General features: G+C 39.5%; 2 protein-coding genes across 3 annotated transcripts in view; both read left to right on the forward strand.

Moving 5' to 3' along the window:
• Nucleotides 1–9,075, forward strand: part of atp6v1ba (ATPase, H+ transporting, lysosomal, V1 subunit B, member a) — a 47,464-nt gene extending 38,389 nt beyond the window's left edge. The window contains exons 12-14 of the mRNA XM_026308801.2: nt 1,361–1,465; nt 1,761–1,890; nt 7,922–9,075. Of these exons, the coding sequence (XP_026164586.1) occupies nt 1,361–1,465; nt 1,761–1,890; nt 7,922–8,064 (378 nt within the window). The 3' untranslated portion in view covers nt 8,065–9,075. The remainder of the gene's footprint in view (nt 1–1,360; nt 1,466–1,760; nt 1,891–7,921) is intronic.
• An 803-nt stretch (nt 9,076–9,878) lies between these two features.
• shtn1 (shootin 1) overlaps nt 9,879–27,689 on the forward strand; it is a 30,704-nt gene continuing 12,893 nt past the window's right edge. For both annotated transcript variants that reach the window (XM_026309166.1, XM_026309167.1), the window contains exons 1-6: nt 9,879–10,017; nt 11,748–11,800; nt 12,498–12,558; nt 19,800–19,894; nt 24,118–24,289; nt 25,788–25,885. In XM_026309166.1, the coding sequence (XP_026164951.1) occupies nt 9,963–10,017; nt 11,748–11,800; nt 12,498–12,558; nt 19,800–19,894; nt 24,118–24,289; nt 25,788–25,885 (534 nt within the window). In that variant the 5' untranslated portion in view covers nt 9,879–9,962. The remainder of the gene's footprint in view (nt 10,018–11,747; nt 11,801–12,497; nt 12,559–19,799; nt 19,895–24,117; nt 24,290–25,787; nt 25,886–27,689) is intronic.

Here is a 27,689-nt window from a genome sequence, read left to right on the forward strand (position 1 = left end):
ATAGTAAAAACCTTCATTTAAAAACTGCATGATGTGTTTACTTGTGTTATCTTTGACTAATATTTAAATTTGTTTGATGATCTGAAACATTAAAGTGTGACAAACATGCAAAAAAAATAAGAAATCAGAACGGAGGCCAACACTTTTTCACACCACTGTATATAGCACTTTTCATACACAAAGGCAATTCAAGTTGCTTTACATAGGCAAAGAGACAGTAACAGCATAAAAAAATCATTAAAAACCACAGCAAAATTAAAATAAACTGAAATACATAAAATTAAAATTAAAACCAGACGTTAAAGTGAAAAATTAAAGGGAAATAAAATAAACAGAATAAAGGTAGAACGGTAAAAAACTGTAAAAAAAAAAAAAAAAAAACAGTCAGTTAAAGGTGCAGGAAAACAGCAGAGTTTTCAGCTTAGACTTGAAAGCGGCTAGAATTGGGGCACGTTTAAGGTAATTTTTGTGCCGTATAGTAGCTAAAAGCAGCTTCGCCCTGTTTGGTTCTGACCCGAGGTACTTCCAGCTGACTGCTATCTAAGGATCTGAGAGCCCTGCTGGGTCTGTAATCTTCAAGGAGATCAAACCATTTAGGGATTTATAAACTAGCAGTAACACTTTGAAATCTATTCTATATGTGACAGGTAGTCAGTGTTAAGGATTTTAGAACAGGAGTGATGTGCTCAGTTCTCTTGGTTCTTGTCAGAACTCTGGCAGCAGCGTTCTGAATGAGCTGAAGATGTCTAACCATCTTTTTTTGGAAGGCCAGACAAAAGACCATTACAGTGGTCCACCCTGCTGGAGATGATGAGTTTCTCTAAATCTTGTCTGGACATGAGACCTCTAAGTCTTGCTATTTGCTTAAGGTGATAGAATACTGATTTAGTGACGGCTTTAATGTGACTGGTGAAAGTAAGGTCTGAATCTATTATGACACCAAGATTTCTAACATGAGTTTTAGTCTTTATTATTATTAGCTTATTATTACTATTAGCAAGCTGATAAACAACCTTTTGACTTTCTTTATTGATGCCAAAGACAATAACTTCAGTCTTATCTTTATTTAACGGAAGGAAGTTTGATTATATCCAGGCATTTATTTGCTCTAAACATTGGGAGAGAGAGTCTAAGGGACTATAGTCACTTGTGACGGAGCTAAGCAAATCTGAGTGTCATCTGCATAACTATGATAGGAAACATTATCATGTATGATCTGACCTAGAGGAAGCATATATAGGTTTAATAGCAGTGGTCCAAGAATCAAGTCCTGCGAGAGCCTTCAAAAGCTGTTCTGTAACTGCATTGCAAAAACAATTAACAATTCATGTAATCAGACAATTTCATTATCATTTTTCAGATCTACCCACCAATCAATGTACTGCCCTCACTGTCCCGTCTGATGAAGTCCGCTATTGGCGAGGGCATGACCAGGAAGGACCATGCTGATGTCTCTAACCAACTGGTAACAAATTCTTCCTATTGTACCTAAATAAAGTATCCTGTGAGCTAGACCTCAGGAGAGTAGCGGTGGTGGGATGGGATAGAGAGATCAGAAGAGAAATCTGTTTACTGATTTGTTGATTACCCACATAACTTGATTTCTTTCTGAGTAATCTGGTTACTAAAGTGCATTTAAATACTTTGTGGTTCTGAAGCTATAAATTATCACAAGCACTGACAAAGATAATTTATGGAGACAGCAATGATATTTGGTACAGTCATTCATTATTAATATTATTTCCTCTCTTTGTGTCCAGTATGCCTGTTACGCCATTGGTAAAGACGTCCAGGCTATGAAGGCTGTTGTGGGAGAGGAGGCCCTCACCTCTGATGATTTACTCTACCTTGAGTTCCTACAAAAGTTTGAGAAAAACTTCATTGCACAGGGTAAGATGCTAATGGAATAATTCACAAATTTCCATCCTTTTGTGTGGTAATATCTATGTATTCTTGTGATCAGAAAATTGATTTTTCCTGTCCAGCCCTATTGCAAAGTCTAGGCTTTGGCCTGCCAAGCAAAGCTAAAGGTGTAGATTGGTGTATGTGAATCCACAATTTAGTCCTCCACTGATGTCTAAAAACACACTAATGTACCAAGTGTCTTATTTCAAAAACAAAAGTGCTAAGAAAAGCTATTATGTTTTAGTCAGAGTCTGTGCACATGCCGTGACCTCTGACCCCTGCCTAACTTCTCATATTGTTAGTGTGATGGTGTTATGAGACATATTTTTGGTAAACATTGGAGGTCTGTGGCACAGATCAACAAGCTAAACCAGGTTCTGGTTTTACACACATTATGGTGAATACACCACAATCATTGTTGCTATCGGTCTCTGGATAGGATTTATTAAAAATAACAAATACATAAAACAAAATCACCAAACCACATAGGTCTGTACATCTGTCACTGTCCCAGATATAAACTCATGGTCTGAAATAAAGAGCAACCACCCAACAGTAGTGGCATATGTCAGGTTGAGTGGTTTCTGCTCATCTATTAAGGTATTGCTTTGAAAATGGTGTTTGAAGTGGCATTCACATTATATTGTAAGATTACATTTGTTCCTGGGAGAAAATGTATCTGTATAGGCTCTGGTGCTCTGGCATACTTTACCATTTCTTCTATGCCTTCTTTTTAGATGAGTGACTAAACAAAGCTTGGCGTTGAGACAGTTTAATCATCTTGGTAGATACTGTACATGCAGGATTCCACAGGACTCATCAGTCATCACAGCAAGATTGGATGGGGAAGTTGAGAGAAAAATGTTTAGCCTTTTTTCCCCATCCAGCTTACAACAACAATGCATCCATTAGAAATAAGCCTGTTTCAATAGCAGCCACAGTATGTACCTTAGGTGGAGGGCATTGGCTTTAAAACATTTGATTTTGATCAAGCATTACTGTATTTCGCAGCTTTCATTGAGTTCACTTTAAAGAACTGCTGCTAAGTACAGACCTGGAATCAGAACATCATTAGTTTAAGCTCCATTTTCTATCAGACTTTGTACAAATTCAATTCAATTCAATTCAATTTTATTTGTATAGCGCCAAATCACAATACAAATCATCTCAAGTCACTTTACAAAAACTAAAACTAAAAACCCAACAATTCCCTTATGAGCAAGCACTTGGCGACAGTGGAGAGGAAAAAACTCCCTTTAACGGAAGAAAAAAACCTCCAGCAGAACCGGGCTCAGTTTGGGCGGCCATCTGCCTCGACCGGTTGGGGTGAGTGGATAGAGCAGAGAGAAAAGAACCGCAACAATAAACAACAAATAGACACTGCAAGTTGGTGGGGCCAGTAACTGCACATCAGCGATAAACAGCTCCAGGACCAGGGACACCTGCAGAAGGTACAGAGAGACAGAGAGAGAGAGGGAGGGAGAGAGCACAAACTAGGGGAGAGAGAGAGCACAAGGTTAGTAACATTCAATGGTGGAATATACATGAGGTGGGAGAGAAGGGGGGGGGGGGGGGTTAGGGTAGGGGAGCTCAGTGCACCGATGGTCCTCGGTCAGTCTAGGCCTATAGCAGCATAACTAACTAAGGGATGGTTCAGGGTTGCCTGAAGCCAGCCCTAACTATATGCTTTGTCAAAGAGGAAGGTTTTAAGTCTAGCCTTAAAAGTACAGAGAGTGTCTGCCTCCTGAACCCAGGCTGAGAGCTGGTTCCACAGGAGAGGAGCTTGATAGCTAAAGGCTCTGCCTCCCATTCTGCTTTTGAGAACTCTGGGAACCACAAGTAGGCCTGCACTCTGAGAGCGAAGTGGTCTATTGGGATAATATGGTACTATGAGGTCTTTAAGGTATGAAGGAGCTTGATTATGAAGGGATTTGTATGTGAGAAGAAGGATTTTAAATTCTATTCTATATTTTACAGGGAGCCAATGAAGAGAAGCCAATATAGGAGAAATATGATTTCTCTTGCTAGTTCCTGTCAGGACTCTGGCTGCGGCATTCTGGATTAATTGGAGGCTTTTTATTAAGATATTAGGACATCCAGATAGTAATGAGTTACAGTAATCTAGCCTTGAGGAAACAAACGCATGGACTAGTTTTTCTGCATCATTTTGAGACAGGATGTTCCTAATTTTGGAAATGTTGCGCAGGTGAAAGAATGCAGTTCTAGAAATTTGTTTTATGTGTGAGTTAAAGGACATGTCCTGGTCAAAAATAACTCCAAGGTTTTTTACAGTAGTGCTGGAGGCCAGGGCTATGCCATCTAGAGTAGCTATAATTTTAGGAAAGTTATTTCTGAGATTTTTAGGCCCAAATATAATGACTTCTGTTTTCTCCGAGTTTAAAAGTAAAAAGTTACTGGTCATCCAAGCCTTTATGTCAGTTAGACAGGCTTGAAGTCTGGTTAACTGGTTTGTGTTAACAGGTTTAATAGATAGATATAACTGAGTGTCATCCGCATAGCAGTGGTAATTAATAGAGTGCTTCCTAATGATATATCCTAAAGGAAGCATGTACAGGGTGAACAGAATCGGTCCTAGCACAGAACCTTGTGGAACTCCATAACTAACTTTTGTTCGTGTGGAAGGTTCATCATGGACATGAACAAACTGGAATCTGTCCGATAAATAGGATTGGAACCACTTTAACGCTGTTCCTCTGATACCAATCACATGCTCCAGTCTCTGTAATAAGATGTTGTGGTCAATGGTGTCGAATGCTGCACTAAGGTCTAGGAGGACAAGTATCGAAACAAGTCCATTATCTGAGGCTAAGAGAAGATCGTTGGTAACTTTCAACAGTGCTGTTTCTGTACTATGATGTGCTCTAAATCCTGATTGGAAATCTTCAAATAGTTCATTCCTGTGTAAGTGGTCTGATAGCTGCTTAGCAACAGCTTTTTCTAGGATTTTAGAAATAAATGGCAGGTTGGATATTGGTCTATAATTAGCCAAGACACCTGGATCAAGACTAGGCTTTTTGAGTAAAGGTTTGATTACTGCAGTCTTAAAGGCCTGTGGTACGTAGCCTGATACTAGAGATAAATTTACCAAGTCCAATAAAGATGAGTTCATTAATGGCAGGGTGCCTTTAAGCAGTCTAGTCGGGATGGGGTCCAAGAGACACGTTGATGATTTCGATGAAGCAACTACTGATGTAAATTCAGAGAGATCTATAGGAGAGAAGCAGTCTAAACATAACTGAGGTCCTACAGATGATTCAAGAGCTACTGTAGTAAAAGATTCATTTATTGCAGGTATAGGAAGCATCTGCTGAATTTTATCTCTAATAGTTGTGATTTTATTTGTAAAGAAACTCATAAATTCATCACTGCTGAGAGCTAAGGGAACACTGGGCTCAACGGAGCTGTGACTTTTTGTCAGCCTGGCTACAGTGCTGAAAAGAAACCTGGGATTGTTCTTATTTTCCTCTATTAGTGATGAATAGTATGCAGTTCTGGCTTTACGGAGAGCTTTTTTATATGTTAGTAGACTGTTTTTCCAGGCTAGAAAAATTTCCTCTAAGTTTGTGGAACGCCACTTCCTTTCCAGCCTTCGTGATGCCTGCTTTAAGGTACGAACATGTAAATTATACCATGGGGCTAGTCTTCTCTGAATCACTAACTTCTTTTTCAGAGGGGCTACAGAATCAAGCGTTTCACGCAGTGAGGTTACAGCGCTGTCAACAACATGATCAATTTGGTAGGGAGTGGGATTCAGGCAGCTGCCCTCCATTATGTTTATACTTGGCATAGATGCAAATAAAGATGGAATCATTTTCTTAAATTTATTAACAGCGTTGTCGGATAAACATCTGCTGTAGTGGAATTTTCTTCCAGACGCTGCATGATCCATCATTTTAAATTCGAAAGTTATTAAAGAATGATCTGACAAAACAGGATTTGGGGGAAAAATTATTAGATGTTCAATTTCGATGCCATAGGTCAGAACAAGATCAAGGGTGTGATTAAAACAGTGGGTGGGTTTATTAACGTTTTGAATGAAACCAATTGAATCTAATATAGAATTAAATGCAATGCTGAGGCTGTTATTTTCAACATCTACATGAATGTTAAAATCTCCCACTATAATGACTTTATCTGATCTAAGCACTAAATCAGACAGGAAGTTAGGGAATTCAGTTAAAAACTCTGAGTAAGGAACAGGTGGACGGTACAAAATGACAAGTAGAACTGGTTTTTGTGTTTTCCAGTTTGTATGTGAGAGACTAAGAGTGAGGCTCTCAAATGAGTTATAACTGTTCTGAGGATGAAAGTTTAATAATAAGTTTGACTGGAAGATTGCAGCTACTCCTCCACCTCGACCTGTGCTTCGAGGAACATGATAATTTTTATGACTGAGGGGGGTTGATTCATTCAGACTGACATATTCATCCTGCTGTAACCAGGTTTCAGTAAGATAAAGTAGGTCAATTTGGTGATCAGTTATCAAATCATTTACTAACAGAGATTTAGAAGAAAGGGACCTAATATTTAATAATCCACATTTGACAGTTCTGTTTTTCTGTTCAATAAGAGGAGTGGTCTTAATTTTTATTAAGTTTTTATGAATAACTCCTCTTCTGTTAACTTCTGATTTGTTTGATTTATATGTTCGAGGGGCAGACACAGTCTCTATGTGGTTTGAAGGGGGCGGCGGCTCTAAGGAAACTGCAGAGAAGCGTTTTAGACTGAGTCTCTGCATCCCGGTCCCCACCCTGGATTGTCAGACAAAGCAACTACATTTGTGAAGTTCATTTTTAAACCTAAGGTTATTCTGTATCCTTTTTAAAAGCTTTTTTTTAAAGCAAAAAACTTTATGACAAAAGTGAAAACAAGAGAATACAAAACCCAGCAAATTATGGAATGGCATGAGAGTTTCAAAAAACTGAATCTGAAATAAAAAAATACAAAAAGACAAAAATTTGTTATAGTTCAGCTAAGCCAAATGTTGAAGGTAGCTCTTTAAGACACCTCTGGAAAGAAACAGAGCACAAAAAGGATTCTTTTGTAGTTGAATTTGAAATATTTGTTGAGAAAACACATTTGGGACTCCACTCTTTGGAAATATATATGAATGAATTCATTTGAGATTGGCTGAACCTGCCAATCTCAATAAAATGAAAACATGGTCACTGAGCAGCAGCTGCAGTCTGTCTGCCAGTCTGGCTTTTTTTATATGTCCGCTAGGGACTATCAAAACTGGAAATTACCATTTTGACTTTAAAATGACCTAAATGAGGCAGTTATTGTGCATTGTTTCTTTTAAAGCTTTTTCCAAGTATGTTTACATGCATCAAGATTTCCTTCCTTTGACATTCAAGTCCTCTTCTATACAGCATTATATTCAAGATATCTAGGGTTTGCACAGCATCTTGCTAGACGGTAACCTGACACTGACAAAGAAAACAAGATGAAATATTGAAAAGTATATTTTGGATCACAAACTGGGGACATCATGTCACAAACAAGATTTTAGTCATTTCAGCTAAAGCTCTTGGGATGTTGCCCCTGAAAAGCAAACAAAAGATCCTATATGTCCTGCAGCCTCTGTTGTTAAAGCCATTTCCAGGCAGCTGTTTTAGTGGAAAAGCTCAGATAAACTAGCTGGTGGCGCATTTAGCAGCTAAAGAGCCAGATGCTTTTCTCAGGGCTTGGTCAAGAACAAAACAGACTCAAGGAGAATGAATGTTAACCTTATAGCCATCAGGTGGACAAATAATAATGCAAAGATGATGTTTTTCCTTGTCAGTTGCCTTTTTATATAAGCACATGATACATTTGTCACAAGGCTTGTATGTGAAAATATGTAAATATCTATACAGTCAAAAAATCCTTTACTACACTACATTTCTTGATGTCTTTCCTTATGATATTTGTTGTTTGAGAACCTTTTTTTACGTGATTTGATGCACAGTAGAGAATCTTTAGACGCTAACCAACACCGCTCTGTGTCCCTAAGGGCCCTACGACAACAGGACTGTGTATGAAACCTTGGACATTGGTTGGCAGCTGCTGCGAATCTTCCCCAAGGAGATGCTCAAGAGGATTCCTCAGAGCACTCTGGCTGAGTTTTACCCCAGGGAGTCCGCCGCCCGTCACTAAGGCACAACTAAGGGATGCTCTGGTTCTAGCTCCCCTCACCTTTGTACCCACCATCCTCATTGTCCCTTCATTCCTTTCCTTCACCTCACCCTATACTTTCGGGGAGTCCAAGCCCAATTTTGTTGAGTTTTTGCCCATACCAGACCTAATCTCCTTTCTCCACTGTTCTTATTTATTTTATTTGTCTCTTTCCCATGAATCAACTTATGCCAATACCACGCCCAAATCTTCCCTATCTTGAATTAGAACAGGGCAAGAATTCCCCTTTCTCTAGATGTACTGTGTGTATCTGTGTCCAGAAGCTGTGTGTAGAAAGTGTCTGTGATTGTAATATCTACTCTTGATTGCAAACATATCCTAAGTTATTGGGGTGTGTTATTGCTGGATCTTTCTCTTCAGTTTCTTTTTGTTTTTTAATTAATGCTATGTTACATCCATCCTCTGTTTAACACAAAAGGTTTCCATCAGAAGAAAGATGAGTTCAGATATGAGGGTCAATAACATGACAAATGCTGTAAAATGCAGTAGTCCTTCTATCAGCACCATTTGGGTGAAGCTCAGTCTGTTTGCACACTGGAAAATGTGTGATTTACTGAACAATACATAAACATCATAAATGTCATCATATTAGTATTTACCCGGGGGTCCTTGTATATTGTTGAGTAAAAGTGCTGGATTTTTTTTTTAATGTCAGTAGCTTCAAGTTCAGATCTTCTCATGTTATTGTTCTCAATATTCTTAATAACAGACAAACCTGCGTCACAAGCATAGAGCGCTGATGTTTTCTCTATATTGAACCCCAAACGTTTTTCTCTGTTGGGCCCTCTACTCTGGAAAGAATATATAGTAGATTTTTGTGTTTGCTTTTATTTTTGTTGTGAAAAGAGGTATCCTATACAAAGGTTTATTAAACATTCCCATGCATCTCCAGGAACTACTACTTTGTTGTGCATCAATAATGGTTTTGTGAGTTTATGTGTCTATGAATAAATTAAATTATATGAAAAATTAGGCTCTTTTCTTTGGTTTTTCCTTCTTACATCTGCAACACTGGATATACTTCCTGGACTATGTTCAATTCAATTCAATTTTATTTGTATAGCGCCAAATCACAATACAAATCATCTCAAGGCACTTTACAAAAACTAAAACTAAAAACCCAACAAATCCCTTATGAGCAAGCACTTGGCGACAGTGGAGAGGAAAAACTCCCTTTAACGGAAGAAAAAACCTCCAGCAGAACCAGGCTCAGTTTGGGCGGCCATCTGCCTCCTTTCTCTGTGATCTCTGAGGCAAACCCCAAAACAATGTATTTGCCCTTCAGTGGATAATTCACTTGAGAATGGATGCTCTGTCTTCATAATTAAGGTCTACCTGCTGTTTTTTTTTTTTTTTTTTTTTTTTTGGTCTTCATCAGGTGTTGGGGGATTCTTAGTTGTGATTGACAAAGCTCATTTAGATAATGTAGATCTAATGTTGGTTCCATGTCCTTATAAATACCTTCATATGTTGTTTAAAGCTCAGTAGAAATTTGTGAATCTTTGACAAGACGACAGTTCAAGGGAAACAAGGAATGTCCAGCTTTTAGTCTAAAATCATCTCACTGAAGGTCACAGAGCTGTCCAGCTCTGCACTACAAGTTCTTTCTTCAACCAGAAATCCACCACAGCCGTCAGGCAGCAGTGTGCAGTAACCTGGAAACGTTTTGGAAAGTCCATTCACCTTACTTTTACTTTTATGTTACAGTCCTCAGAGAACTGAGATATCCCTTTTCAAACTCCTCCGCGCGAAGACACGTTACCTTCCTTACCTTCGTTAGGCGTGTCGCGTAGGAGCACTTCCTGTTAGACCGTGAGCCAGGACCGTGGGTCAGTACCGTGGGCCAGGACTGTCTCGCTATGGCTGCAGGAGAGCTGGGTAAAATCAGTGTCATCACAGACCTGTCTAACCAAGGTGCGTGAGTACACTGTCTTGTTGTTTCGCTGTGTTGCGCCAAAACACGGTTTTTACAGTCTGAAAGAAAGTCATGCTCTAAGGTAATGTTGGTTTTAGCGAACTTTAGACGACTCACATGTACTCAGGGAGTAAAAAGTCAATGCTGAGTACATGCTCTGTAACTTCAGCTTCAGCTCAGTTTGTCCTTGAACAGACGTCAGGGAGTTTTGGTTTCATGGCCAGAGTCCATGTCCCGTTCGAGGCTACATGGAGGTTGCAGTCCATCATATAGCCTGCTGTATTCAGCCCCTGGACTCACAGGTTGCTGGGTCCCCCAAATCCCTTTCTTTTCTTATTGTGTGGAATGAGTCCAGTGCGTCATATCCACTAGGATAGCTGAAGTGAACTGTACTTGACAGGGCCTCACATGTGGAAATCAAAGCTGGGCCACTTGAAGACCTCTATCATAGCAGCTGGTACGACGCATTACTAATGCAGTTATTATTAGTTATTACGCGCAGTTAGCACCATTTTACACCTAGACAAAAGCTCTTAATGCACAGTAGTAGCTCCTTTTCAGCTAATTTTCAGTGTATTGCCATGTTTTCCTTACTTCTGTTAGCCAGTGTTTCAGTCCACCAGGGTGGTCAGCCCCACGATCACAACCTCCTGCCTCCCAAAAAAGAAAAGGCACAATGCAGGTGCATGCCATATGAAATATATACTTGCAATAAAAAGATGGAAGTTTAGTTGAAACTTCATCAAAGTACTGTAGGTCAACCTTCTATACTACTACTGTACTAAGATTTGGAAAAGTATGAGTCACCAATTTTGGTTTCAGTCTTCACCTAATCAGTGTCAATAAAGGTGGCTATTTTTACTTTACTTCTACTTTACTTTGCTTTACTTAGTAACTTCCCCTAATTAAAACCAACACATTTACTGTAAGATTGACTAAAGTACAAAAAAAGAAAGGGTACACAGTGTTTTCTCCTCTGTTGGAGGATATGCCCTCGAACAAGCATACAAAACCCTTCTTTAAAAGCCAGCCTCACTGAAAGAAAACAACATCCTTATTCAGCTTCCTGGATGTCATAAGGAGCAAATTGAGGCTGACTTTGGTTACTGATTAACACTTATTGTTTCATGGAAAAAAAAAACCTTGGCTCTAAATTCATAATACAGTAGCATTTTGACAGTTTAACATTGCCCCTCTGATCTGTCTTCTCTCAGCAATGTAGTCGAGTGTTCTGGACATTTGGTATTAAGCAGCAAAAGGGTCATATGTATATTTGCTAGAGCTACAGCAGGAAAAGCTATCGTAGTAGTAAACAGGTAAACCTCTCCTTTTATCACTGTAAGACAGTTATGGGGGTGCAAAAGAAGATTTACAGTATGCATCATATAAAGTATTTTTGACTACTAGCTGTACTTAGGACATCCTATCTTGGCAGTGAGTAGTCGCTGCCATATCTGTTAATACACATTTATTATCGAAGGCAGTTCCACAGTTCCCATTTCTATTCTAGTAACACCCAAGGCAAAGAGTCATTCTTGCTATAGCTAACATCCTAGTCAGGTGACAGAGGCCACAAGCTGTAATAGTCATTGAATGACAAGTTATCACATGCTGGACGTATTTCCACTTGTTGAATTTGGGAAGATGGGATTAGTATGTTCTTCACTGACATTTGTTTGATTGTAATTTATGCTGTACATGGCTTACTGGCATCCTTTGCTCCCTACAGCTCTACAGGAGTATGAAGACCTGCAGAGGAAGCACGAGACTGTGACCATGGAGGTAAGTGTTAATATTGGTCAGGCTTAGACTGATGTAGTTTGCATGTCTGGAAATATTTATAGTTGTTCTGGTGCTGACCACCTCCAGTTTGGTGATTGTTTGGGTACAGCACCAGCAGTAACAGTTACAGTAGCACCAGTAGGATCATCTCGCAGTTACAGTAAAAGCAGTAATTGGTCTTACAATAGTAGGAACTAGAATTGGCAGTTCCTCTAAGCTCTCAGTGTGCTATATGTTATCTTGTAGCCCTTCCTGCCAAAGAACAATGTTCACCAAATAATGTTAACAGAAGAGAAACGACAGCAATGTCAGTGTGTGAATGGAGATTGATGACATGGAAATGGAAAATGTATGATGCATATTAAAAGCTATCATTAAAAAAACTGAAACTGACTTTTTAAAATGCGCTTGTAATTTTGTAGAAGAGTTGTGTAGAGTTTTCTAGTTATTTAGTGTATACTGGATTTTACATGGAAACATCAGGGTCACTTTGGGGACATTTATTATATTTCCTTACCTGTTCTTCAGTGCTATGTGTCATTTACTTTTCAATAGACTGTATCACATTTTTATCCAATTAAATTAACTGCTTATCCAGGCAGCGTCTGAGTTGTTATGTAGCGCAGGCAGACAGGTCCAAGGTTGATTAAAACAGCAGTGATCCTGTGTTTAAACTGCTCTGTCTCTCTTATGTAAGTGCAAACGGCTGGAGGAGGAGAGAGATGAGGCCATCAAGAAGCTCAATGAGTTCCATCAAGGTAAGTTGATCTCACTTGATCAGTGCATTTCCAGAAAGTGAGATTAAGGCATAATTTTCATTTTACAAACTTATGGAAAATTGTACAGCAAAGAATGTATTTAAGATAGAGGTGATAATCCAAATGTCAGTAGCCTCTGATTTAGTTCACCTGGGACTGTGGCATACCGATCTACCTCTAGATATCCCTAGATGGTAAGCACCTATCTCACTGTCATAGACACAGTGTGGCTTATCCATGTTTATGCATCAGCTGCCTTTGTATGACAGCTGTGACATAGAAACCTTAAAAATAGCATCTTTTTTATTTTATATAACACTAAGATCATTTTTATCTCAACATTTTCTGAACTTTATTTAAATCTGATCTCAATACAGCATGGAGCATGAAATATAGTATAAATTAGGCTCATTGAAGGACTTGCCCAGCAGTTTTTTAAAATTTTCCTGGCACTCTTGAATTTATTGTTTTAACATTTATCTAGTAGATGCTGCATTGTCAAGCATTCAGACATCTTTGTGTTATGGGAATCAAACTTTGAGGTCAACATGTGCAATGACACCAAGAAATTTAGGCACATACAGTAAAGCACATCTGTTTATCAATGTGCATAAAACAATAGTTAAGAAGAGAACATATGTTCTGTTTTGGAAATGCCAGCTGTACAAATATGTAAACCAGGACACAGACAATGTCACTGGGAAAACAGTGCTGCAGCTTTTATCATGAATCTGTTACTCAACACTGCAAATATGTTTTGAATGTTTTGGCCCACCATTCAATTTTCCAAAATGATTTTCCTTACAGGTTGAATGCTTTAGTGAAGACAGAATTCATAATAGGGGACCTCATGTCAGAAGATGGAGCAAATGGTTTGTCTTTGTAATGGTGACTGTTGTGTGGATTTTCATCTGTATAAATCTGGCCGTACTCGTATATTCAGCAATTCTACAGCCAAAACACATATTGTGTTTGACTTCCGCGTTAATAGAGGCTGCCTCACTGTGCCAAGCAGCTGCATATTAGGACCTATTACGTGATTTCATAGCTCTTAGAAAATTGCTCCTATTCACAGCGAAACAGCTGGGGGTGGGGCGGCAGGGTTGTTGGGTAGGGGGTAGTGGGAGGACAGGAGAAAAAGCCCCCAACACACAATCATGCCTTTTCAATTGGATGGCAAGGTTGATGACAACATGACCATTGTGTTATAATGATAACACCACAAAGGCATCTGCCCCCCTCATCAAGGCTTCACAGTGCCTGCAGATACAATTTAATTCACTGCTCTGTTGGCGGCGCTGATACCATTATGCAGCACGTCGGCACAGGGGTAATCACTGTCTTTCCTGAGAGGAGGATAAAAAAGACAGGCATAAAAAAGAAAGAGAAAAAAGATGGAGCCATGATGATGGGGAGGCCGAAACTTACAATTAAGACTGCCAATTCTGACGTGTCAGAGCCCCCCGTCGACTTGTGCTCATACACTTTCAACACTTCCACCACTGTTTATTTACCATGGCTACCAGTAATTATAATTAACATGTCATTTAGTTCAAGGCGTCCCTTCGTAGGTTGCTGAGTGTGGCCACAGCATTATAGAGACAGACAGAGAGGCACGGAGAAGAGGCTGAGGATGAAACCAGCAGCTAAGTGCTGCTGAATGACTGATGTGGGGGGTGCCAGAGGAACATAGATATCGCCCAGTATTGGTGTTCATCAAGTTCTTAATTAGGTGTCACTGGGAGGAAGGAATGGCCCACAGCAATGGCACCAATGCTTAATTTCTCCCTCGCTCAACCACAATGTTTAATTAGTTAAGTGGCAGGCATTCTTAAGGACATCCTTTTTGTACTGAGGTGTGATTGCAGCTTAATCTTTATGGTTTGCGATGTGCAATTTTACCTGATTCTGTGAACTAGTTAGGTTTAGTTGAAGCTGTGCTAATCAATATTTTTCATATCTACAATGGATCAAATGACTTTGTAATGTGAAAGGTGTTGCTCATTTGCCTTTCCACTCAGCTCTGTAGAGCATTGTAGCTTATTTATTGTTGAAGTTTTCAACTCATAAACATCACTTTCATCTGCCTCTTTTCCAGCAGCTGTGTTCACATGTTTTTAGTGACAAGCTCAGATTTCCATATTGAATGCTACCTGCCCAGCAACAGCAGACTGACAAATTTACAGAATAGCTGGTGAATATTTTGTGCCCAGTTCAACAGGTATAGACCAAAACTCGACAAAAAGGACAGCGAATACTGTTTTTGCTTTCATCAAGTCATGGGACTACAAATTCTAATGTTGCTGTGTTTAAACAGGAAATAATTTAATATATAAAATACCATATATGACCATGTTCGCATTATACCAGAATATTGTATATAAGTACCATGACAGACTCCAAAAAGTAAGAACCAGAAAGTGGGCAAGTACATAATACTGCTAATACATCAATGTGTGTCTGCACAGGTAATCGTCAATGTAGCCACTGTTAGCACACTCTTAGCAACATCTTAACCAGCTTTATGAAGCAAATGGTTTTGTGAAGAGGTGTGCTTTATCGTGCTTTAGTCGTGGCCTAGAGGGGAGCACTTGAAGCCCAATGGATAGGGAGTCGGACTTGTAACCTGAAAATTGCGGGTTTGAGTCTCAGGTCCGGCTTGAATTGTTGAATTGTTGTGAATAGCCAGCGCCCTGTCCACCACACCAATACCACGATTGAGGTAAGACCCTTGAGCAAGGTGCTGCGGCACTGGCTGTCCACTGCTTCGGGTGTGTGTGTGCGCACTTTGGGTGGTAATGGAATTTCCCCATTGTGGGACTAATAAAGGTAATAACTTAAATTTCTTGATTTCCTGTGGTTTGAGGTCAGTTGTGTTGTGCTGAGGTAGCGTTTGTATAAAGCAACTATGCACCTACTCTAGTAATCCTTGCTATAACCACTCAATTAAGTAAAGAATAGCAACAGTCCATCACTTTGAAAGTTTCTTTAAGTCAGTCACAAAAAGCATTAAATGCTATGATGAAACTGGCTCTCAGGACCACTCCAGAAAGGGAAGACCGAGCGTTCCCTCTGCAGCAAACAAGTACAACCTCAGAAATCACCAATTAATTTAGCTCCAACCAAACCACGCCTCTTAAAGAGATAAGAGATGGATGCCTTCATAGCATTCGGTGCGTGCAAACGGTGCATGCACTCTTGCCTTGCCAGTCAGATTACAACTGGGAAGCCCCCAGTACAGTGTGAGAAAGGGATGAACTAGCATCATCCCGCAAGTAGAAACACACAAAGGAACACACAGAGGCCCACAAGTTTGTCCACTGACAAATCGCGAAGAAGAGCCGGCAAGGACAAGCTTCGAGCGCAGAGCAAGCCTGCGAAATAGATGCTCCTAGGAGCCCAGCAGACACTGTGTAGAGAACAAAAAGGCGTTTTGCGAAACACCAAATTCTTCTCCAGTAGTAACCCTGGATGGTAGTGATGATGCCGGGGGAAACTCCCAAGCCCTCTAATCTTTCCCTCTCAGTGGCCAGACCCAGTGGCTGCCCTAACACCAAGGGGCTGACGATCGTTTCCCTCTTATGAGAGAGCATCCTCCCTCCCTGGGATTTTCCACAGCGGAGATACCAGCATGCGACGCAGCAGTGGAAACCTCAGTGCTCCGGAGCTATCAGAACCATATTTACTTTCATAAAAATGACTCAACAACGGCATCGCAGACTCCACCATTCAGCTCGACCAGCTAGCATGCTACCGAGCAGACAGGGTTCTGCTCGAAGGAGAAAAGACCTGCAGTGGCGGGGTCTGTGTTAACATCAAGACAAGACACAGTGGTTGTCTGCAAACACTGTTCACCTCTGGTGGAGTGTCAACCCTTCTACCTACTGAGGGAAATTACAGCCATTTTGCCTGTAGCGGTTTACACCCTCCCCCCCCAAGCACTATCAGCAATGACACACAAAGCACTGAGTGAAATGTTAAAATGGCATTAGTGAGCAGTAGACAGCTCATCCAGATGGACTACTCATCATAGCTGGGTTCAGGCAGGCAGCCACCTATAACCACCACACCACATTCAAGAGTAGCCTACGTGGAAAAAGTTACTGCCTATATCAATAAATGCATCAATGATGTAACAGAGTCCATCAGAGTAAGGGCCAGAAACCCTGGCTGACAAGGGAAGGTCACAGGTTACTGAGAGCCCAGAACTCCGTCTTCAGAGTAGGTGATGAGGTTGCCTGATGAAGCTGGCCTGAGAGGCAAAAATGCTGTATTCTAGGAAAATAGTTCACCATTTCAGAGACAGCGGAGACATGCAGAGCCTGTGGCAGGGGATTCAGAGCATCACAGACTATAAACCCTGACCACAGACCTGTGACAGAGACATCATCCTGCTGAACAATCTGAACAATTTCTTTGCACGCTTTGAAGCTCAAAACCACACTGCTTTCGGCGAGAGGCGGAAGTGACACAAGGACGAGGGTCACCGCTCTCTCCTTCAACAGATGGGCCCTCGTGTCAGCTCCATGCCTAGGTACCCTTTGGTCTGAGTGGACTGGGGGAGCTCTTTTTCCAGTTTATTGCACAGCCTAAAGCTCTCAAATGAGTCACTAGCTCCTCTGCTGTGACAACTCTTCTCAGGAGCATGCTATCAGAAGCAGGTCGTCAAGATAAAACAGGGCCTTCATGCAAAGTCTCCAGTGCGATCTTGACACACATGGAGAAGGTACGGGGAGCCTGCAAGTAGCCGAATGGCAGTTGGACTGGTAACTGAAGCGTAAGAATTCTCTGTGCTGGGAAATGATAGAAACATGGAAATAAGTAATTTCAGATCTATCAACATGAACCAGTGGCCTGGTGAATGCGCTGCAGGAGCTGAGCTGTCATGAGCATGTGAAACCTCTTTGGGGCAATAATATAGCAGCAGGATAAGTTGACAGATTCTCAGAATCCTTGCATCAAGCGTGACGTTCACTCTTGCTGCAGTGCCAAAAGAGTCAAGTGTGTCTCCCACTTAAAAAATAGCAACCATAGTGCATATCAACCATAGTGCATATCAATCATAGTGCATAGCAGCGGTCCACCTGCCTGTCTCTTGTGACTCCAGCTGTGGCTGCATGTGTTAAAACTACAACTCCAGACTATCTCTGGACATGACTGTCATGACATTGTCTGGAGTTTATATGTCAAAACAGAAACATTTAATCTACACTGACTCCGACCTGTGTCAGTCATCACAACAGCAGAGCGTGCGTGTGTGGCATTTTCACCGTCAGCCTATCAGACACAGCAGCTAAAAACAAAAAACAACAAAATACGACAGAGGAAATACAGACACGAAGCTTAAAAAAACGTGGAGGTTAAGGGGGACATGGGTTCCCTGCCTGTGTCTTAAGAGTCAATGTGGACTGACATCAGATAAAACAGAAGTCTGTCTGCTCAGAGACCACTTCGCTGTCAGAGTGCAGGTTTACTTGTGGTTCCCAGAGTTTCCAAAAGCAGACTGGGTGGCAGAGCCTTTAGTTATCAAGCTCCTCTCCTGTGGAACCAGCTCCCAGCCTGGGTTCAGGTGGCAGACACTCTCTGTACTTTTAAGGCTAGACTTAAAACCTTCCTCTTTGACAAAGCATATAGTTAGGGCTGGCTTCAGGCAACCCTGAACCATCCCTTAGTTATGCTGCTATAGGCCTAGACTGCCCGAGGACCATCGGTGCACTGAGCTCCACTGTCGCCAAGTGCTTGCTCATAAGGGAATTGTTGGGTTTTTAGTTTTAGTTTTTGTAAAGTGCCTTGAGATGATTTGTATTTTGATTTGGCGCTATACAAATAAAATTGAATTGAACTGAATCTATTCATAGAGCTATACTGTATACCTATAGTTGTTTCCTGTATGTATTCAGTCTATACTAAATACATATTGACCTTGGCTGACAAAAATACAAAGTTAGGGAAAATTATCTGAATAAAAGATACATTGGTAACATTTATTTCAGTTCCTTTTGAATTCAAATCACAATGACTCGCCATTGAGGCTACTCAGATGACAGCCAGAATAGCAAGCAAAAATACACTTAATTGCAAAAAAAAAAACAATTAAAAGTAAAAAAAAACCCCAAACTTTGCCATTTGGATTTCTTCAGGGTTCTTTAAGGGGTTTCAACTCTCAGAGAAAAAGCTCTGGGAAAGGTTTACGTATATGTATTCAAAATTCATAATGCAAAGAGTAATATACCACCTGATGTGGAGTTCAAAATGTTCTATCATAATTTTTCAGAACTCTCTTTATCATTGTGATCTATCAAGAAAATGCTTTTTGGGTGTATGGGAATATTTCTTTGCCGTACTGCAAGTGAACAATAGGGAAAATTGGCTAAATGGTTGAATGACAGCATTGTATCTAGTTCTCTAATTACATGCACAGTTTAACTTATGTGGACTTACTAACGTTTTGAGGGCCATAAGGTCACATGTGTCATTACCCCACCCAGATGATTTCTTTCATTCCTCTTTCAAACCATCTGGCTTCTCTGGCCAGAATGTGCACATTGCTGTCTTCAAACGAGTGTTTGGAACCCTGAGTCATGTCCTGTTTGCAATGCACTTGTGGAGCAGTTGTTTTTTTTTTTTTTTGCATTTTGCAAGTCTTGGCATGTCTCGCTGCATTGTATTACATATACAACACTGCTCTGCTTATGTTGTGTACTTAGGGTGGGCAAACCTTTAGCCTTAGACTGTTTCTGGGTTGGCAGTGTTTGTTGCAGATTCACTTGGGTTTTATAGATTCTGTATTTCAGAATACTATGGACTGGCAATGCCGTGTTATTTGTAGTCCTTTTCATATTTGTTCTAGATGGGTTCTCACTGGATCTACTTGCGGTTTTGATAAAGGCCCAGTTGGGGGAGCCACAGGTTTTAAGTGCTTTCTTAATCTGTTTGTGTGCTTCAGAACTTCTGCCCTTGTACATACATTTTGATGTAAATACATTCTCATCCCAGTGGTGCAGGCATCTGCAAACCTCAGTTTGTGCTCCAGTGGTTGACGAGAGTCAGCATGTAACTACTGATCTGCGTGTAGGTTTCCCGTATACTGCAGTGTTCAGGTTTCTTTCCTTGTCAGTGTGTACAGATTATTTCCTCCTGTGTGAACTATAATGCAGTCTGCTGTAATTTGTTGCTTTGTGGGTTAATGATGTTGTCTGTGACACTAATGTAATGGGTTCCAAATATCTTCTTTTTCCTAGTGTCTCAGATGGTCATTGAAGAGGTCAGTACCATTCAGGACAACCTGGAAACTGAGAGGATGTGTAGAGAAAGTGCTGAAGCCCTGGCCTCCAAGGTACAGTTCATCTTTAGACATTGAGCTAGGGTCTGCCATACCATTTTTATGTCTTATGTTAAGGACATTGTCTAACCTGGATTCAAGTCCAAGAAAACATGCTAAAAACCAACAAACTGATAGCAATAATGTAATCAGAATTTAATTAATAAATATAATAAATAATTTAGAATTTGTTGATTTAGAGCACATTTGGCTAAATAGATGCCACAGCCCCAAATAAGCCATTTAAGATGCCACTCTGGTCAGCAACGGTTACTTCAACACCCTGAGTTTGTATGTTGCCATTAGCATTATGGTCCTCCAGTCCCACTGCTGTCCCCGTGACTTAGTGTCTAAAATTGCATTGGATTCTTTTTATTCAGAGCACATTTTTCTGGAGTCCTTGCTAAAATGTGAGTTGTGACTGAGTAGGAAAGCTTGGTACATGGTGATTTTGTAGCCCAGTGGTGCTGTAATAATTTCTCATTCAATTTCTGGATGAAAGCCCTTGCAGTCCACCTGTTGGGACCAGATTTTGGGAAATGTCAGGCTGGGAGAATTAGGGTGAAGGTTGACATTTTCTCCTACCTGTAGCTTGTTTTTCATCCTTGACTTCCAGGGTGACAAGTAAGATATTTACTCATTCAGATACAGTAAGGGATCTTACTAAGTTATTGATCAAGACTAGTGGCACAAAGATTATTTGACTGACTGACTGAATTTTTGACAATGTCCTGTTTCTGTGATAGTAAGCGTAACCTCTAAACAACAATTACAGTACAACCATAAAAGGGTTAAAAGGACCAAATTGCTGGGATATCATATCCTTTGTTACTTAAGTCAGTCTGTTCGAGACTTTTCCCCCCACCTTCAACCAGAATGCCTGCTCCCCTATTGTATATCTGAAAACATGAAGAAAATATGAAAAAAAGAAATAATTTTCAGATGCTAAGATAAGTCTGCAATATCTTGATGGGCTCACTGGTGGAGTACAGGCCTGAGAACCGCTGCACTGCATATATTTACACAACTGTTTTACTGTGAAGTGCACATGTAGTGAGGACAAATTATACTGTTAATGTTGCATTTCCTTCTTACTCATAGTGTGTGGTGAGTAACATCTGAGATAACATAGTGACTTTACAAATGCTTAAAAAACTCCATAACAATAATAAGTGTATCGAAATACAGTTGTGCTTTAGGAACAAGCCTTTATGAGTAATACAGTGATTTAATGCAGGAATCAAATCAAAGAATCAAAATGTGTCTGTCCACATAACAAATGATTGTTAACATAACTGAGGGGAGGCTAAGTAGATAAAGGTGTGAGTTGTTTTCTGTCTGTCCTTCCTGGATAAAGCACCTCCTGAGCATTGACCTGTAGTATGATGCTGTTCCTCTTTCGGCCACAGCCTTATGATTCACTTCAATTCAGTTCAATTCAATGTATTTGTAAAGCACCAAATCACAACACAATCATCTCAAGGCACTTTACAAAAAAAAAACAAAAAAAAAAAAACAGAAGCCCAATCTCTATGATATGACTGAGACAAGCCATGCAGAAATAGTAGGAGACAGGGGAAGGGTGTACAGAAGCAGAAATAGCAAATCTGTCTGACCAGTCTAGTAATGTTTTAATCATCAAATTGTCACAAAGGAACAGACCTTCCTTTCATATAAAAATGGGAGACTTTCAGAGCCTACCAGATACTCTACAATTTTATTGGATGCAGATGTGCTGATAAAATATGCACAAAGTGAATATTTAGCAGCTGATGACACAGAACCAAATGGGATGAATTGTGATTGCCTTTAAATATATGGAAGAGAAATTATTCTGTTGTATTTTTTACTACTGACCCAGTGCAGGATTTATCTTCAAAAAAGCCAAAATGTATCAGGCTATGTCCACTGGAGAGGGCCACTAAGAGGCAGCAATAAACTAGCCCAGTGCTGGTCTAACAGCAGGAGTTAATCTGTTTGTTCTTAAGAATATACTGGCTAAAAGCTTTCTTCATGGCAGTCTAAGTGACTACTTTCTGTCAAGCTTTATTTGATGTCTTTGGTCTCCTCGGCTCTCTTCTTCCCTCGTCTACTCTTTTGATACTAAGCAGTGACCAGTGCTAGGTTCTCCTTTTGCCTTCCATCCTAATATAGCAGTGTGTAGGCTATAACACTCACTGTGTGTTTGTATGTGTGTGTGGTAGTGTGCGGTAGGCCTTGAGCCATAGCAGACAACATATGCTTACATCCGCTCTTCACTATTCACAAAACCAACATGTATTCTGTGAATAAAATCAGATCGGAATAGGAGATGTTACATTTGTAAAAAAAATGCTGACCTTTTCAGTAGCATTTTAGAAATATAAATTCATAGTTCTTACACCTTCTCTTGAAGGTGTTATCAGTTTAGTACTTGTTTGCATTTAAATCAAAATACAGGAGTTGTTCTCAGAGGAGCACAGATAATTTGAACTGTGTTTTTATTTGTTAGTATGCAATGATGGTAATTTTTTTTTTATACCAAATATTCTCAAGGCCTCTCTGAAAGAAGCTAAAGTTTAGAGCAAGTCCTTAAGTCTTCAGTATTTTGAATTAAAAAACACCCAGTGGTGTTAGTAATTCACAACCAGTCAAATCAGAAAGTATTTTTGATACTTACTGTTTTTGCATTGATGTGTGATCAAAGGTAAGATGAAGGGTCCGTGACCTTGTAAGGGTGACCACTGAAGAGTGCCAGCCCAATGCTGTGTCAGCCTTGATTTATCTGAGTATGTATTTTTATAGGTGCATCTCACCAATTGTAGATGATTATCAAAAGAATATGATTCCATGTTATGCATTGTTGATTGCATATCAGAAAAGAGATGCGGCCTGAAGGGCATCATCGAAAGATGGAATTGCTGCAATCCACTCCCACCAGGATACCATTAATAAATGTTTCTTTTATGGCTTGTCTTTTCTATTTCTCTTTTCTATTTTTTTACCTCTTCAGACACTTTTCGTCCTCCAGATGACACCAAGAAACATGCATAATTGGCATTCGTCTCCTTCCAATAGGCTTCATTCATGCTTTACTTAGTGATGGTCTCCTTAATTGATACATATGGCTGTCCTGATGATTGAACTTTTAGAAACGAAAGGCCATTGTGGCAGTTTAGTATGTATGCTTCAAATAGAACTGCGAAGAATTTCAAAGAAAAACACCACATAAGAATATGTGTTAGAAGTGATAAACAGAGAAACATGATGCACAAAAATGCAAGATGCAAATAGATGTCATATCAAAAAACTGTGATTACATCTAAAAGGAGAGATATTCACTGCCTTTTCACGCTTCGTTCGTCTGCTTGTGCCCCTCTAATGATGACTGTTTTTTCACACCTTATCATTGCGTTTGCATGCATCCTGCCATTATGACTGATTGCAGGGCCAAAGAAAAGAGGAAATCTGAACAACATCTCATCTGCCCCATCTGTCGCTCTGCTGCCTTATTTCGTTACCTGTTTTCCACTATCTTAATACAAAACACACTTGTCAGTCTATGCAGATTTGAAAAATTAAGGTGCTGTAAGATGTAGATTCTCACAGTTTCGGTTGAATTCATGTCATCTTATATGTGCTAAATATATTGTCCAATCAATATATGCATCATCTCATATTGTGGTATGTGAAATTATTTACACTTAAGGGTTATTGTCTTGGCTTGTTTTGCTGAATGCCCAGCTAGTGCTGAGCAGATTATCTGTGAAGAGTCCTCTTTTTACAAAGGTTAGTATTTGTGTTTGTGCCGTCTTTGCTGCTTAATTATGTCCAATAGATTTTACATAGAGGTATCACAGAAAAAGGTTGTTGTAATTTCTCAGTTTTAAATGATTACTTGCATAAATTTGTCCAACCAATTATTTTTTTTATGTTGTGAGCAGAAATCCTTGATCTCATTCAGCTGCTGAACTGAACCACACAGCAACACATTTCATAGCTTACTTTGTATAATTGACCATATAAATGATGCTGGATCTCTGTATGGTACTTTATGGCACAAAAGATTAATCATTTTCATTTGCAGGTAATGCGGATATCAAATAACAGCACTTTAAAAATGCTTTAATTTTGAGAAATATAAAATATACACATGTAGCATCTTTAAATAGTATTAGAGTGCCATTGATCTTATATATAATATTGACTATGAACAGCACTGACACGCGTATGTCTTTTTATGTTCCTCCTGAGTGTAGCTGAACCGTCAGAACTGCTCTCTAAAGAGGAAGAGCATGATTTTGCTTTCCCACCTCAGCCCAGAGACCATCAAAAAGATCAATCTAGATGATGAAGAAGAAGAGAATGATGAAGACATAAATGCAGCCAGCAAGGTCTGCTTCTCCACCTACTGCCAGACCACCATTTCAGGTACACAATGTCCCCAAGTCCCCCAGCTGTCATATTTACCAGTGCAGCAGGGTACTGTACACTACATTCACAATTCTAGGCACAAAGAAACATTGCTATCTCTTTATGTCATGGCTGCATGGAGCCAGACTTGAACAGGTAATGATCCATCCATCCATCCATCCATCCATCCATCCATCCATTATCTCTTTGGGTGAAAGGCTAAGGAAGAATCATTTTTACAATTTTAAGAAAACAAACAGTAATGGTGACTGTTGATGTACTGTGAGCACTGAAACATCCTTAATAAAGAAGTTTAGTACCTTTTTAATCTGTTCTCTAATTTAGTTTAATACCAAATTATTGGAATGCTCTTTTAACAGTAGCCTCATTTGATAGTGGTGTAATTAAAGGCAGTACATACTAAATGTACCATCTATAAAGACAAGAAGATCATCCAATATGGTTGGCCAAAAGTGTGAGCTCCCCATTTATAAACTCGTAAGTTACGCATTTCATTTATATGAAGTAAGGAGCTAGTAGCTACAGATGTCCAGTGACTCTTAAACTGTTTGAAATGGAGTATTACTGAACTACTTTTCTTCCAATCAAGCTGTCTGTGGGAAATGTCATGGTCAGTTCCTTTAGTCAACCAGTAATTATACCTTCGGTGATAATGGATTTATACTCCATGATGCTTTTCCCATCATGTTGTTCAAGGCTGTTGGCATTAAAAGGGAGAGATAATCATGTCATTTGGAAATGCTATACTCTGATGCAGAAGATGACTGAATACAGAATTAAGTTGACTTGCTCAAAGACTGTGGGCTTAATATAGTGAAAATTTATAATTACATGTTAATGGATAGCTGGTCAAAGAACATCCTGTCAGGGAACACACATGATATGTGCACTCTATATGTTTTTTACTTTAAAAAACAAATGGTTCTGACCTAAGCACATCAACGATAAAACTGCTGAGATATTTGAAGCATTTTCTTTGGATTTGGAGAATTTTATTCAACAGAATACTTAAGTCCTTACAGTCCTGCTTAACAAAGGGCATTCAATCCCTCCCAAAAACAATTTTATGTGTCACTGACCTTTTTCTGCTTAAGTACCCTGCTAAATGTCTCATCCTGGTCCTGCTGTGAGCCGCCTTGTATTAACAGATTTAATTTTTGTGCAGTTAAAGAGATTTCAGAACAAAACCGTTTCTTGAGTCCCTGGGAACAGAAATTCCCAAATATTAATCAGTTACCGCATGAAGTGGATACCTGACACACATGTGCAACAGTGCTGTCTTTTATTCTGCTTTTGTGTTTCTGTATATTCATGCCTTTTAAATTGCATTTGTCATAATCATTATATTTATTTTTGTAAAGATATTAGACAAAAAACTGCAGTATATTATTTTCGTTTACCTTCATGTTTACAAACTTAGCCTATTGCTGTGCAAGACTTGATGTTTTTAGTGTAAGAATACTTTTTAACACTTCCTGGGTTTTCTTTGTTTAAGAGCTACAAAAGAATGTGGAGTTAACCCTCAAGGAGAAAAAGCAAGCCCTCACTGATCTGGAGGCAGTAAGAGAACAGCTGAGAGAAATCAGGGAAGAAGTAAGTTTAAGCATTTTTTATTAGTTTTTCTCTCTCACAAACACTCAGATACCATGTACAATGCGTTTTGTCCATAATAAATCTATGTCAACAGCAAGGCTACCAAATTATTAAAAACTTGTTACCAAGAGAAGGGCCATTAATCCCTTAAGCCTAAGGCATTTTTTTTGTTGGAATTACTGCATCAAATAACATAACCCAAATTCAACCAGTAATACAACTGTGAGGCCAAAATGAACAACCTTGGGCTCTATGAATGCCAACATTTGGGAGAATGTTGAAATACAATATGTGTCCCCATCACCAGGCCAGAGTGAGGTTTGAAACACTCAAAAACTCCAATTTCTACTTTTAATCAAAATTTTAAATCAGACTCACAAACAACCTTAGAATAATCAGTGACACAGATGCTGTTGAACCTGTAAATGAAGCACAACAATGCAAGACTGTCAATTTTAGCCATTTGGAAGCTTTGGAGAGCCAAATATGTCATGTTCTCAGACCTTCCCTTACAAAAAAGAAGTTTATTCAACTGTGTTATTAGTAGACTTAAAATAGAATATTTTCAGTTTACTTTGAATGTGCTTATCAGAAATATACTTCACAAAATTATACCCATGTGCACTTGGATTATTCTGGCAACTATACAGAAAATTTGAAGTATATTCAGCCTGTACCTGTACTTATACTTAAGTACACTTACACATATCTGGTCTATACCTGTACTTATTTTTTGATGAAGATATACTTAGTATGGTTAAATATAATTAAGCATTCCTGCCTTCTACATAACATTTGAGTATTTGTTTTGTAGTTTTGTGTGGAATATCTCAGAGTAAATAGTACATGGGTTAGTAACAAAAGGAGACAGGCTGGTAAAACATTAATCACTGGCTACAGCACTGATCTGCACTTTGGGTCTCGTTTCTCTCGATTGGCAAAGGTCTAACTACTACCTACAGTAGACACAGCATAACAGTGTGGTCGGGGTTGGACTAGTGAGATTTCCCAGCATGCCCCAAGGATAGAAACTGTGTTTGACCACTAATATTGTTTGTGTTCACATTGTTTGGTTATGGTCCTTCTGCTGTGTGGTTGTCGCTGTGTATGTGGTTATTTTATCCTGTGTTGTAGTTAATTAGTCTTGTCCAGTTAGTTTTACCTGCCTCCTAAGTGATACATGTCCTGTCCTTTTGTTGTGTAGAAGAGCTGTCTTTGTGATTGTCCTGAGTTTTCTATGGGCTTATCAAAGTCAAAGGAAGCTGTTCAAATGTGAAGTGCTCATAGTTTCCTGTCCAGGCCAGTACTTGCTGTATTGTAGTTGCAGTTCAACAACTTTAAAGTAAATTAGTTTACTATTTTTATCCCTAAAGTATGGTTATGAATATTAGGTGGCTAACAAAACATATAGAAATGTATTTGCTCTTTATACTTTCTTAAAGTAAAAAGTGAAAAGTAAAAAAAATCAACTTAATATGAACAATTTGGTAATCAAAATGTAGTATTCTTACACCTAAATCTTACTAAAAGTATACTTTTATTAACTAAAGGTGGGCCAATTTTGTCAAGGCGGTGTGTGTGCGCGTCAGCGAGACACAGGAACCCACGAGCAGATGCCAAGCAGAACAGAGTTTATTGGGATTGTGCTGAGGAGCTGAAACGGGGCGGTGGCCCCGGATGAGTCGCCAGAGAGGCTGTCGGTCGGGGCGGAGATCTCCACAGGTTGCGAGGCAAGGCTGAGAACCTGGAGAAGAGGTAAGTAATTAGGCTAGGAATTGCCAAGCGGTCAAAACAACAATCGGTT

The sequence above is a fragment of the Mastacembelus armatus genome, chromosome 15 (genome assembly GCF_900324485.2).
Source record: "Mastacembelus armatus chromosome 15, fMasArm1.2, whole genome shotgun sequence".
Classification (NCBI taxonomy): domain Eukaryota; kingdom Metazoa; phylum Chordata; class Actinopteri; order Synbranchiformes; family Mastacembelidae; genus Mastacembelus; species Mastacembelus armatus.